Here is a 14,785-nt window from a genome sequence, read left to right as displayed (position 1 = left end):
ACTCAGTTAGAGACCATGTATGTTGAAAGGCCTGATAATTTCAAAGAGAAGGCAAGGTACATTATTTCATTTCCCAGATATTTCCAGTAATTGTGAAAATCTCAGGCTAAAGGCACTGGCAATGAAAAAAATGGAATTCACATCAATTTTGCCATCATGGCTTCCAGATATGTGCTAGATGCTCTATGTGTTTAGAAGCCCAGGTGATCATCATAAAACCCTGCAAATAAACGTGTTTCATGGAAGAAAGAATTGATGCTTAGAGGAGGGCAGTATCTGTCTAAACAAATAACCTGTGCTATTTCAGTTGCACTATTAGACCAATTTAAATATCCTTAATGTTTATTATGTTTATAAAACACACTGTGGCATTTGTGGGCAAATATGGGCTGTGTTAGACCTGTTTCCTCCTCCAGCAGAGCCTGGTCAAATCAATGAATGGTCATTCCACAAGCCATGGCTAAAGGATTCCCTTGGGAACACACTTCCTTTTGCCATGTGGAATGCAAACTTTTTGCCCAAATTTTTGAAGGAAATATAAAGATGCACAATATTCATGGGTAGCACTAACTCAGTTTCCATATAAATGTTTTTAATTCTTTTATTCATGCTTATGCATTAAAAGTATAATTCCAGAAAGCAATAATGATATCCATATGCAAACTAATACTCTGGAGTACAATAATCAGTCTTCTTTGTTAAACATAAATAAATAAAAAATTGAATTAAAAAGTTAAAATGAAAAACTTTTTCTTGAAATTTTTGACCAAAAACATGGTCGCGTATTATGCATGGAAGCACATTATACATGGCACAATATGTTGTCTGAAAGACTTCCCTTCCTGGAAAGTCTATCATAGGGGAAAAGGCTAAGAAAATATATATTATATATTGTTTTGTGAACTTGCTCTTACATGAATTATGAGATACATGGAGAGGGCTGAAATCTCCATAGCCTGGACTTATGTACGAATCAAAATATTTAAGGAGGATAATGTTCTGGAAATTTGTAGCCATAATATTTTTATTCTCCCACATAAGTCTGATAAATTGTAGTCCTTCTTCCATTAAGAATAAACCAGGAACCCTGGCTGATGTAGCTTAGTGGATTGAGTGCCAGCCTGTGAACCAAAGGGTTGCAGTTGGATTCTCAGTCAGAATAAATGCCTGGGTTGTGAGCCAGGTCCACAGCAGGGGCATGTGTGAGAGGCAACCGCAAATTCAATTTGCGGTTGCCTCCCAATTCAGGGTAGCCATTGGAAGAAAGAAAGGAGAGTCACAGGAAAAGCTGTGGTAGATCAGCCTGTCAGCCTTTCTCCTCTTACCTCTGAGGCGCTCAACTTTTTGTGATTGCGTCCTGTTTGTGTGATTCCTGATTATGTTATTCTCTCAGGGTGGACCACAGATTTCTTGAACCTGTATAGGAACTTACTGTTAATAAAAGCAAGAGTAGAGAGAAAGACCTGGGAGACTCCTAAAAAATCTGAGAACATAAGCCCTTTTCAGACAGGAATGCACAGACAAGCTTGTCGACATACTGCTGCTATCTTCTTACAGGGTTCTCTCGTTTTGTACTCAAAAGAGACTCATAGAGCTGTAATGAGATGCTGACAACGATACACTCTGCTGTGTTCAGATCTTAAAAGAAAACTCTCCAGCAGATTTTTATATGTCAGACTAAATGATGATTTACAGGGAAAGAGACACCTGATTTACATTGCATTCAAAGAATAGACTACCATGAAGCCATTCAAAAATATTTTATGGATTTATTACTAAAATTTAAAATATTTGCAATATAATAGAAAAATTTTTCAGTATATAATAATTTTTGACAGTAAAACTTTTTATATTGATAGAAGATTAATTAAAGGGGGAAAGGAATTTTCTAAAACTTTAAGAATGATTATTCCCGAGGAAATAGATAGCTTTATTTCTCCTATGTACTTTGATTAACTAACATAGCTTTTTGAATGAGTTACTAGAGTTGCACTGTAAAAATATATAGCAAGGTAATTTTGTATTGTTCAATAATAATACAAATAATAACACTTCGTACCATCATTGAAGACTCCTGATGTGCCAAGTACTATTATTTGAGTGTTTTGTGCACACTCTTATGTAATGTGATCATATAAGCCTCCTAACACCTCTGAAAGAAAGATATGTAGGCAACATGTTTATGAGGCAAGTGAGGCACGAGAAGCCTAAGTAACACAAATGTTAGATAGAGCTAAGTGGTATAGAAAGGTGTTGAATTATAACTTTGGTTAGTAAATAATACTCACATAGATTATTTCATGACCTCAGAGTTTCTCACTACATTAACCAAAAGAGAAGACTATAAGGCCAAATATTCAAGTCCCACTTAAAATGTTTATTTATATAATCAAAATAAATTCTATTTCTATTCATAAATATGTAGAGAAGATTTCAAAATAACAGTAAAATATGGGCACATTTTACTGTCATTGTGTATACCTCCTTTTACTCAGACATTCTTTAATAAATGACTATTGAGTTCTCATAGTTCCCAAATCTGGGACTTTCAGTCACTTCTTTTTGCCATGTTCTCATTGCCAAATGTAGAATATCATTAGCAGCTACCTCACAGGAGTGTTGTTGAGAGGATTAAATAAAATAAGTAAACATTTAGAATACTGTCTTATAAATAATAGTTTCTAAATGAATATTAGGTGCCATATTAATTTGAAAGCTTATTATTATATATTAAACATATCATGACATTGACAATACTCCTGCATGTGGCATAGTGTTCATGAGACAGTTCCAAAGTCCAAAATGGGAAGTTGAGTCCCCAAATTTCTCTGTCTCCTCTATCTGCCAGCAGCTGCAGTCCAGCCCTTTCTAAAAGGCACCCGGATTGTAAATGAAGTGGTTGTCCTGAGTCATAGTCTGTGTGGTGACATATTAATTAATTTAAAAAAAACAGAAATTTTCCAGTGATTGGGCATATGGCATCTTAAATAATGTCAATGAAGTATTCCAGTGTCTGATTTTGTTTTTTTATGTTACAGAAAAATAAAGGTCAATTTCCATACCCAAATCCTGAGTTCACAGAAAGATTGACATAGGATCTGAATACAATTTGTATGTCTTCACATTTCTGAAGTAATGTTCCTATGTCATGGTATTTTACAGGGAGTGGATGAGTGGGTGTGAGAACCATTCTTGCCCCAACCCAAGACAGACACATTTATTCCAGAACTTGTTTTTCTAGATCACAAACACTCTTATCCTATCCTCCCAGCACTCCTGTGAGAGAAGAAGCCCCAAATTGCTCATCTGTATAAGCAGGTCATGAAGAACCCCAGGGAACTGTCTGAGCCACCACTTCCTCCTAGAATCAAGACAGAGCCCCGCCCTCCTGACTCTGGTCTGCTAACAGGGGCCTCATTTTCTTACCTCCTCCTTGGGGAGCCAGCCTGGAGTTCGGGATGTCACTACTGGAAGCAGTCATCTTCTTCTCCCTCTGGGCTTGTGAGTTACCCCTATTTTTTAGTCTAAAAGAGAGACGGAAGAATTTCTTTATTGTTGCCTCTTTACATCCATTTGTTCATGGAGATCTACTGATTTAATTTTTTTTCTACAGCTGGCCTCGGGCAGTTAAAGTTGGAGCAATCTGAAATATCAGTTTCCAGGTCAAGTGATAAGAGTGCCCATATATCTTGTAAGGTGTCTTCTGGCTCCTTTAGCTCAGACTACATACACTGGTACCGGCAGAAACCAGATCAAAGTATAGAACATTTAATATATGCTTATTCGAACACCCCTGCACTTGGGAAGAACAACAAATTTGAGGCAAGTAAAAATCCTCAAACTTCTACTTCCACCTTGAAAATAAATTTCTTAGAGAAACAAGATGAGGCCGTGTACTTCTGTGCCTGCTGGACTGGCACCCACAATGATAGAGTTGCCAAGATTCCCTCACAAGAACCATCTTCAGTCTGTGCCCACACACATCCTTCTCAACATGGGCGACCACAGAGTCTGCACAGCTGGGCACCCAGCCTGAGCCTCCCTCCACACAGAACTTGAGTTGTGTATTATTCATTTGATCACAGAGATTACTCCTAATGTAAATGATATGGCTCATACTCAGAGAGGAAATCATCAAGTGGCAGGAAACATGCCTGTGATATTATATCTTATGTAACCACTGCAACATGTTTGTGAAGTAATGATCATTTTCCCCATTTACTTTTAATAATTTGAAGTTAGAGAGATAAAATTACTTTCAAAACCCTCATACTGCTTCAACCCTGTCAGGCCATTCTGAAGATGTTCAGTGTTTTATTTACTGCACACATTTTTGGATGGATGTGGGATGGAGCGTTTGCCCTCTCCTTCCAGGGGAAGGAAGAGTATTCATTCTACATTGAGGAATGTATGCCTGACCACCACACTTCCCTTTGCACAGGCCTGAGATCCCCCAGGGTCATTAGATGATCCCACACCAGAGTGGATAGTCATCAGGATCCCTTTTCCTAGGATCCTGCTGGGATCCTTGGAGGATCACAGTGTTCATTCACTGCTCTTTCTCAGGAACTGTTCTAATTCATCTCATGTTTGTGACAATCTGTTGACATACTCTTTATGAGGAAACAAACATAGAGATGTTATTTACTTTGTCTGTGGTCACTGGGATACTAAGTGCAGATGGAAAGCTGGGCTTCTGGCTTCAGTGACCATCCTTGCAACCAGTCTGCTACCTGCTTCTGAAACACAGGCAGTAGAAATGGCATCTAGTCTGTAGTTCCCACAGCTAAAGAGAAAACAAACTCTCATTCACAAAATAATTACTGAAACAAAGAGATTACTATTGTAAACTGAGTCTAAGTGTTATCTTCCTAGAAATCATATAAATACTATGGATGATTTGACTTTCAAAACATAAGAGAATAAAATATAAAACAAAAACGTTTTATTTTCTATTATTTTTGAGGTAATAGAAATAAATGAAAAAAGAAACTCTTCTTTAGGAATATTTTCTAATACTATATCTGTCCTTGACATTCCTGGAACACAGCCACCTCTACACATTTACATACTGTCTGACTGCTTAGGAGCTACAGGAGCAGAGATGAGTAATCACAGCACAGACCTTATGGTTCACAAAGGTGAAAACATTTGTTTTCTGATCACATACAGAGGAAATTTGCCAGCCTCTGTTGTGCAATATGGGTTTGAGGAATGAGTCTGTATTCATAAGTAAAATTCAAGATGCAAAAAGATAATATTAATAACTTTTACTACATAAAAATAAAAGTAGATATTGCATGTTAACAAGCAACATAACAAATGAAAGGACAGAAGACAGACTATAGAGAATATTTTCAACCTATTTAGGAGATGATGCCCTACTGTCACTGATATAAAAAAATCTAAAATTTAAAAATGAAGAGAAAACATAAAAAATATCCTACATGAAAATAAGAAAATACATAAAAATCCAATTCATGAAGACTAATGTAAAAATAGATCTTAGGCATATAAAAATTGCTCAACTTTACTTAGAGTAAGAAAAATGCAAATCAATACTACATTTAAGGAATTGTTTCTCACTCATGAGATTGGTAACAGTTTCAATGTTTGACAATATATTCTGTTGGTTAAGTGGCAGGGGAAAGTAGGCACTCATACATTATAACTACAAGTGCAAAATACATGCTCTTTGTAGAGAAATTTGGAAATATGTAATAATACTTTCTATGAATTTAACTTTTCACCAAGCAAAATATTTTTAGATATTCACCCAGAAAGCACAGCTTTCCCAATATACATAAAAATATGTATATTGAGATTTAATTATTGTGTAAGTATAAAATATTGGAATATACATAAATATACATACATAGGAAATTCATTAAATAAATGTTGGCACATGCATAATGAAGTATATAGAGCTGTAAAATAGAATGAGAGACACAAACTTAATTTAAATTCTATATACAGTTGACCATTAAACAACATGGGAGTTAGGAGCATTTACCCCCTACACAGTAAAAAAAAAAAAAATCTGTGAATTTCCCAAATCTTAACTACAGTCAGCCTTCAGCATTGGTTTCAAGACATCCTACAAATACCAAAATCTGTGGATGCTCAAGTTTCTTATTTAAAATGGCATAGAACAATGCCTACAGTAAGCCTTCTACAACTGCCAACTCCAAACTGTGGGCCGAAAATGCTTTATTAGATCATCCACTGACTGAATCTGTGGATGCAAAACCCATAGACATGGAGAACAACAGTATTTAGTGGAAAATAATCTGTGTATAAGTGGACCCATGCAGTTTAAACCTGTGCTGTTTGGGGCGAAAACCAACAATTAACAATTCAAAATTGTTAATTAAAAAAAAATAGTACTACTAACAATACCAACAACAACTTATATATAATATTTAGAAATAAATTTAACCAAACATGTAAAGAATTTATATGCTGAAAACTACAAAGTTGTGATGACAGAAGTCAAAGAAAAAAAATATATGGACAGATATGCCATGTTCATGGATTGGAAGACTTAATATATTTAAGATATCATACTTTCCCTAAATTGTAAAACAGATTTTATATAATAACAAAATCTCAAGAATATTTTACAAATTAAGATGCTGGTTGTAAAATATATATGGGAAGGCAAAGGACATAGAATATCCACAAAATTTTGAACACAATAAAATTTTAGACATACCTTTAATCTACAATTATTAAGGCAGTGGGGTATTGGTGAAAGGACAGATACATAGATAAGAGCAACAGAAAAAGGAATCCAGAAATAGATCTACACAGACATGGTTAACTGATTTTTATCAAGGGTGCCAGGTAAATATAAAAATGAACAATGGATAAACTTTTCAACAATGAGCATTAGAACAATTTTTCATGTATATGAAAAAGAACCCTCAATCCATATTGAACACCATAAACAAAAATGAGCTAAAAAAACTGATAGAACTAAATATAAAACTGAAAACAATAAAACTTCAAGATGAAAATATAGAAGAAATTCATTGTGGCCATGGGTTAGGCAAATATTTTTTAAAACAGAAAAAAGAGGTGACATGAACAAAATACACAGTCATTCAAATTAACATTCCTCCTCTAAGACTGCTAAAAATGTGAAAAGCAAAGGATTAGAAGAAAATAGGCTCACACACATATGAAAAACAAACATGAACAGTGTCCAAATTACATAAATAGTTTTTACAATTCAATTACCAAAGGAATGCAATTTAAAAATGGGAAAGAAGAGCAGCATGTGCTCAGAGACACAGAGAAAGGGAAATGACCTTGCTACCCTCTTATAACAACATAATAAAGAGAAATATTCAAAATGAATGAATTTGCTTCCATATGCATTTTTAAGTGTTCTGTCTGTGAAATATGCCATTGGTACTTTAATAGGTATTGTATTGAATCTATAAATTGCTTTGGGTAGTATGGCCATTTTGATAATTTTTCTAATCTATGAGCATGGTACATACTTCCATTTGTTTGTGCCTTCTTTAATTTCTTTCTTCAGTGTTGTGTAGTTTTCTGGGTACAGGTCTTTTACCTCCTTGGTTAGGTTTACTCCTAGGTACTTTATTTTTCTTGCTGCTATATCAAATGGGATTTTTTTCCTGATTTCTCTTTCTGCTGTTTTATTGTTGTAAAAAAAATGCTTTGATTTCTGAATATTGACTTTGTATCCTGCTGTTTTGCCAAATTCATTAATTAGGTTGATTAGTTTTTTGGTGGAGTCTATAGGATTTTCTATATACACTATCATGTCATCTACAAACAATGACAGTTTTGTTTCCTCTTTTCTGATTTAGATGCCTTTTATTTCTTTTTTTTTTTAAAGATTTTATTTATTTATCTTTAGAGGGGAAGGGAAGGAGAGAGGGAGAGAAACATCAATGTATGGTTGCCTTTCGTGCGTCCCCTGCTAGATGCCTTTTATTTCTTTTTCTTGTCTGATTGTTGTGTCTAGAACTTCCAGTACTATGTTGAATAGAAGTGGTGAAAGTGGGCAACTTGTCCTGTTTCTGATCTTTGTGGGAAAGTTTTTAGTTTTTGCCCATCGAGTCTGATGTAGGTCTCTCATATATGGCTTTTATTATGTTGAGGAATGGTTCCTCTATTCCCACTTTGCTAAGCATTTTAATCATAAATGGGTACTCTAGCTTATCAAATGCTTTTCCTGCACTTACTGATATGATCATGTGATTTTTGTCTTTGCTTTTGTTTATGTGATGTATTATGTTTATTGATTTGTGAATGTTGTACCATCCTTGCATCCCTGGGATGAACCCCACTTAATCATGGTATATGATCTTTCTAATGTATTGCTGAATGCAGTTTGCCAATATTTTGTTGAGGATTTTTGTGTCTATTTTCATCAGTGATATTGGCCTGAAGTTTTCTTTCTTGGTTATAGCTTTATCTGGTTTGAGATTAGAATGATGCTAGTTTCATTAAAAAAGTTTAGAAACCTTCTGCCTTCTTGGATTTTTTGGAATATTCTGTGAAGGATAGGAATTAGCTCTTCCTTAAATGCTTTGTATAATTCTCCTGTGAAACCACGTGGTCCAAGGCTTTTGTGTGCTGGGAGTTTTATAGCTGGAGCAATTTTGAGAAAGAAGAACAAAGTAGGAGGACTTCTTTGTTCTCCTTCACAAGGTCACTTCACACAGGTCAGAATGGCCATCATAAACAAATCAACAAACAATAAGTGCTGGAGAGGTTGTGGAGAAAATGAACCCTAGTACACTGTTGGTCAGATTTCAGACTGGTGTAACTACTAATGGAAAACAGTACAGAATTTCTTCAGAAAACTAAAAATGGAACTGCCTTTTGACCCAGCAGTTCCATTGCTAGAATCATATCCTAAGAAACCTGAAACACTAATTTGAAAGAACCTATACACTTTAATACTCATAGCAGCACAATTTACAATAGCCAAGTAAGTGCTGGAAGAAACCTATGTGCCCATCGGTAAATGAATAGATAAAAAAACTATGGTACATTTACACAGGAGAATTCTACATAGCAGAGAGGAAGAAGGAGCTCCTACCCTTTATGACAGCATGGAAGGAACTGGAGAGCATTATGCTAAGTGAAGTAAGCCAGGTGGTAAGGGACAAATACCATATGATCTCACCTTTAACTGTAATCTAATAAACAAAACAAACAAGCAAGCACAATATAACCAGACATTGAAATTGAGAACAGGGTGACAGTGACCATAGAGGAGATGGGAGAGGATAATGAGAGAAAAAGGTGAAAGTTTTACAGGAACAAATATAGAGGACACATGGACAACAACAAGGGGGGTGGAAACAGGGGAAGGAGGTGGGGAGGGCAAGCATGGTGGGGAAGGATGAGGGGAAAAGGCAGAAAACTGTACTTAACAATAAAAACAAAAAGAAAGATGCAATAGCAGACTTACATCTAAACTAAGACAGCAAGGTGATTTTGGAGTGAAATCTCTAAACTATTAAAAAAACACCCGACAACTTTATTTTTCAGATGAAGACACCAGAATGATAATATCTCAGAATCAATTCTTCTTTACCTGAACACCAGACAGAACAGTGCACATAACCTGCAAGCTGTCTGGGGTCCCCCTCCAGAATGCCATTGTGCACTGGTATCAACAAAAAGAAGGGGAGCCCTTGAGGTGAATTCTTTATGGTTCAACCAAGGATGATAAGCTCACTTGGAGACTTATTGGAAAAATAATGGAATGTTTTACCTGATACTTGATGATGTCAAGTCTGATGAAGCCACCTACTACTGTGCTGCTGGATCTCACAAAGTCACAGAGTCACAAGGGACCTATAAGAAAATTTCCTCTGTTACTAACCCTCAACTCCTGCCATCCTGGAGCAACCACAACAGACTCTTTAATTCCCTTAATCTTAAATTCAGAAACTGTTGAAACAGGGAGAGCTCTTAGGACATATATTCAACACAGTGCCCATATCTGAATTAAGGAAGCTGGGCTGGCTGAGAGATGGCAAGTGTCTAGTCCAAAGCTAGTTAACCACAGAGACAGGGCTCTAGTTAGGTTTCAGATTTTCAGTCTAGTGACTTTTCCTGTCTCTGATAGTCAGTGTTGAATTTATTTAGCAAAAATGTAATTCTTTCAAAAGGAAGCTTTAATAACTAACTATACTTTGTCTTTACAAGTGAGGTCCCCAGAATGTGATAAGATCTGATATGTAGGTGAAGTATATGACTTCCCCCTGTTGAGAAAAGAAAGATCAGCAGATGATGGACTCCAAGCTCCTTCTGTCCCCATGTCATTTTCTCATGGCTACATATTCCCCTTCATTTCTGCAGTTTCCTATTAGTTCTGAAATGCCCAACAACTGGAATACTTTGGAACATGCCCATCGAACATGTGTGCATGCGGAAGGTGGAGATTGGTGTCTCATTAATATACTTGTAAATGTTTCCAGTTACAGAACAATTCTCAAAGAAATTCAAATTCCCTGCTCTTCACTCTGACCTGACACCTGTCCTAACTGCATGGTTGTGCACTTGGTTCCAAATTTCATAGTCCTGACCTGCTTTCTGGATTGTTAGTGTGACTCCAGACATTTTCATGTCTAAGGTCTAAGCACCCAAACCTTGAAAATAACAATAACAACAGTAATGACAATAATCTATACCCTGACATTACAGCTGAAATACCTCTTATTGTATGTCTAGTAAGTATCTCGAACACAATTATTGATTCCAGTCTCACTCCATCACTCCAATCCCCACAATTTGTATTAGTTTTCTCCATACACTTTCTTGTTTCAGTAAAGGACAAAAGTGTATTGTATCACTGAACACAATGGAAAGGTTTTTTTTTTGGAAGTAGATGGTGTTCTCTTGATTTTTTGTATCTTTTGCTTCCTCTGGTAATGAGACAAATAGATATGGGGAAACCTGAGGACTTTTTAGACCTTTCCCATGATAGAAAATCTGATAAAAGAGACAGGAGACCCTGGGAACTGTGGTTTCACTGATCAGAAAGTAAACCACAAACCCAGCCAACCCCAGGGGCACCACCTAAGCCTAGAACTGGCTTTCCAGACAGAACCCCCAGAGTAAACTTTTAGATCCAGTGCAGAAATTGCCACTCTTCTTGCTCTCTGTCAAACTTAATGTAAGTTTAGAGACTCTATTTATTTTCTAGCCAACACGTGCAGGGCAATCAGCAAGCTCATAATAGAAACAACCATTTAATTCAAGTAATGTGTATAATTTGAACTATGTGGTCCAAATGTTCTCATGGACATTTTAATCTCCTAGTGACAAGTGAAAAGAAGCTAAATTGTAGACTTTAATTGGATGTTCCAATTAAAGTAGGCCCAGTCCTCACAGATTCTTTTGCTAGGTGCCTGCAATGATGGCCCATTGCAGTTAGGATAATCAAAACAACCATTTCACCTACTTTTTACTCAGGATACTTCCTGTGTTTCTCAGACAGTAACACCCAATATCTCGTATTTGATCACTTGAGATACAGATCCTCTAATTATGCAGACTTGCAATAGGCCTGGAAACTGTCCCAGCCACACACATCTTTCCAGCTCCATCCAACAAGTGGGAAGTGCTTGAAAGAACAGAGTTTGGGATTTTGTGACCTTGAAATCAAATCCCTACTTTCAGTTCCCTCTCTGCCTTTTAAGAGCAATAACCATTGTATAGCTAAAGCTGCATAATTTATATGCATGCCTAATTCAGAGTAGATCCCACATGTGTGAATTTCCCTTTCTTTAACTACTAGAGAATCCAGAGCCATGTCTTGTTATGCCAGAGCAAGGAGAAACAAGGGAAAAGCAGATTTGGAGCTAAGGTACCATTTCCTTCTCAAGGAACAATTTTATTTTCACTGAAACATGCCTTTCATCCATACCTATTCAAAACAGACATGTTTCTTGTTTGCAAAGTAGAAACAAGTGCTTCATCAAACACGTTTTTCTACTGGTGCATTATGAATTGCACATACTAGCATATGAAGTACCTAAAGTGCAAAGAAGCCTTAAGAGATTAGAAGCTCATTCAAGTTCAGAATGAAGACAGTTGGTAAATTTGCTAAAGGGAAGAATCTGCTTGAAAGTGAAATTACTTGGCCTCTGCTGAACACTGCCTGGAGTTTTTATAAACCAATGAAGACAGTATTTTGTAATGATCTGTTGTTCCTTACAGAAACATATCTGATATCATGAGATCAAATACCATATGATCTCATCTATAAATGGAACCTAATCAACCAAACAAACAAGTGAGAAGAATAGAACCAGAAACACGGAAATAAAGAACAAACTGACAATGACCAAAGGGGAGGGAGGAGGGGGATAATAGGGGAAAGAAAGGGAAGGGTCAAGTCAAGGAACCTGTGTAAAGGACCTGTTGACAAGGACAACAGAAGGAGGATTAAATGTGGGAGCAGGGGGTGGGCAGGTCAGGGAGAGCAGTGTGAGAGGAATATAGGGATAACTATAATTGAACAACAATTAAAATTTTTAAAAAAGATATGCCATGTCAAAAACTCTATTCACTAATATTTTTCAGAAATTATTTTTAATTATCTCATATTTATGCTCTCTATAATAGTATTTAAAATCAAGTTATCTTGCCCACCCCCAAACCTACACCATGGGAAAAAAGAATATTGTCATAATTATGATTGGAATTGCAGTTAATTTATATAGATGAATTTTGGAAAGCTTAACATATTTATGACTTTGAGCTTTTTCTTCATAAATATAGTATATATAGCATTCATTCAGGTTTTGTTTTATGGCACTTATCAAATCTTATACTCTTTTCTTCATATAGTTCTCGTATTTTCTTATAAATTTAATAAACTATTTTGTAACTACTATTGTCTTGCATTTTATTACTTAAATTCTTCATGAATCATGAAATATAAACAACTCCTATTTTTCTTTTTAATTTTTAATTAATTTATTTTTATATTTTATTATTTATGCTATAACAGTGGGCACACTTTGCCTCCTTTGCTTCCACCTCCAACATTCCTGCTCCCCACTTACATAGTCAGTCCCCTCACTTACATAGTCAGTCCATGTCCATGGGTACTTCATATATGTTCTTTGACTAAGCCCTTCAGTTTCTTTATTTTTTTAATATATTTTATTGATTATGCTATTACAGTTGTTCCATTCTCCCCCCCTTTATTTCCCTCTACCCTGCATATCCCTTTCCATGCATATTTTCCCCTCTTTAGTTCATTCATGAACTATGGGTTGTACATATAAGTTCTTTGGCTTCTACTATTCCTATACTATTGTTAACCTTCCTCTGTCTATTTTCTACCTAACATTTATGCTACTTATTCTCTGTACCTTTTTTCCCCTTCTTCCCCTTACTTCCCTACTGATAACGCTCCATGTGATCTCCATTTCTGTGATTTTGTTTTTGTTCTAGTTGTTTGCCTGGTTTGTTTTTGTTTTGGTTTTGATTAGGTTGTTAAATTCGGTTGTGAATTTGTTGTCATTTTACTGTTCATATCTTTTCATGTGAATTTTCTTAGATAAGAAAATTCTTCTTTTTTTTAGATAAGTCCCCTTAACATTTCATGTAATAAGGGCTTGATGATGATGAACTCCTTGAACTTGACCTTATCTGAGAAGCACTTTATCTGTCCTTTCATTCTAAATGATAGCTTTGCTGGATAGAGTAATCTTGGATGTAGGTCTTTGTTTTTCATGACTTGAAATACTTCTTTCCAGGCCTTTCTTACCTGCCAGGTCTCCTTTGAGAAATAAACTGAGAGTCTAATGAGAACTCCTTTGTAGGTAACTCTTTCCTTTTCTCTCTTTTTTTTTTTTAAATTTTATTTAGTTATTTTTCAAGTACAGTTTTTTGTCTATTTTTCCCATCCCAGCCTCCCCTGCCCCTTGCTCCCCACCTCCCTCCCATTTCCTCCCCCCCCTTAGTTCTCGTCCCTGTGTCCTTCCTATTTGTTCCTCCAAATCCCTCCCCCTTTTTCCCCTTAACTTCCCTTCCTTCTCCCCTCTGGTCACTATCCCCTTGTTCTCTATTTCAGTGTCTTTGTTTTTTGGGGTTTTTTTTTCTGCTTACTTGTTTGTTTTGTTGTTTAGCTTCCTGTTAAAGGTGAGATCATATGGTATTTGTCTTTCAGCACCTGGCCTATTTCACTCAGCATAATGCTTTCCAGTTCCATCCATGTTGTTGCAAAGGGTAGTAGCTCCTTCTTTCTCTCTGCAGCATAGAATTCCATTGTGTATATGTACCACAATTTTTGGATCCATTCATTTACTGATGGGCACCTAGGTTGCTTCCAACTCTTGGCTATTGTAAATTGTGCTGCTATGAACATTGTGGTGCATAGGTTCTTTGATATTGATGTTTTAGGATTCTTAGGATATAATCCTAGCAGTGGAATTGCTGGGTCAAAAGGCAGGTCGATTTTTATTTTTCTGAGAAAAATCCATACTGTTTTCCATAATGGTTGTACCAGTCTGCTTTCCTTTTCTCTTGCTGCTTTTAAGGTTTCATCCTTTTCTTTAATCTTGGGTAATGTAAATATGGTGTGCCTTAGTGTGTGCTTCCTTGGGTCCAACTTCATTTTTTCCTCTAATTTGTGACCATATTCAACCAATTCTGTAAGCATCCTGAGTACCAGTGTTTTGAACTGTGCATCTGATAAGGCGGCCATCTTTTCATTGCTTAGTTGTATTTTTTGCTGGGGCTCTTCTCTGTTCTTTTCATGCAGACGTAGCCTACA

General features: G+C 36.1%; 1 gene segment (V, D, J or C); it reads left to right on the top strand.

Annotated features, from left to right (window-relative positions):
- Positions 1 to 3,353: 3,353 nt before the first annotated feature.
- LOC119049476 (T-cell receptor gamma chain C region C10.5-like) overlaps positions 3,354 to 14,785 on the top strand; it is a 31,896-nt gene continuing 20,464 nt past the window's right edge. Inside the window, 2 exon segments of the C gene segment in view lie at positions 3,354 to 3,501; positions 3,614 to 3,933. Of these exon segments, the coding sequence occupies positions 3,459 to 3,501; positions 3,614 to 3,933 (363 nt within the window).

Source organism: Artibeus jamaicensis, unplaced genomic scaffold, assembly GCF_021234435.1.
Source record: "Artibeus jamaicensis isolate MK-2021 breed Jamaican fruit bat unplaced genomic scaffold, CSHL_Jam_final contig_924, whole genome shotgun sequence".
NCBI classification, from domain to species: Eukaryota; Metazoa; Chordata; class Mammalia; order Chiroptera; family Phyllostomidae; genus Artibeus; species Artibeus jamaicensis.
Note: the sequence above shows the minus strand (reverse complement) of the source record. Positions and strands in the feature narration are given on the sequence as shown.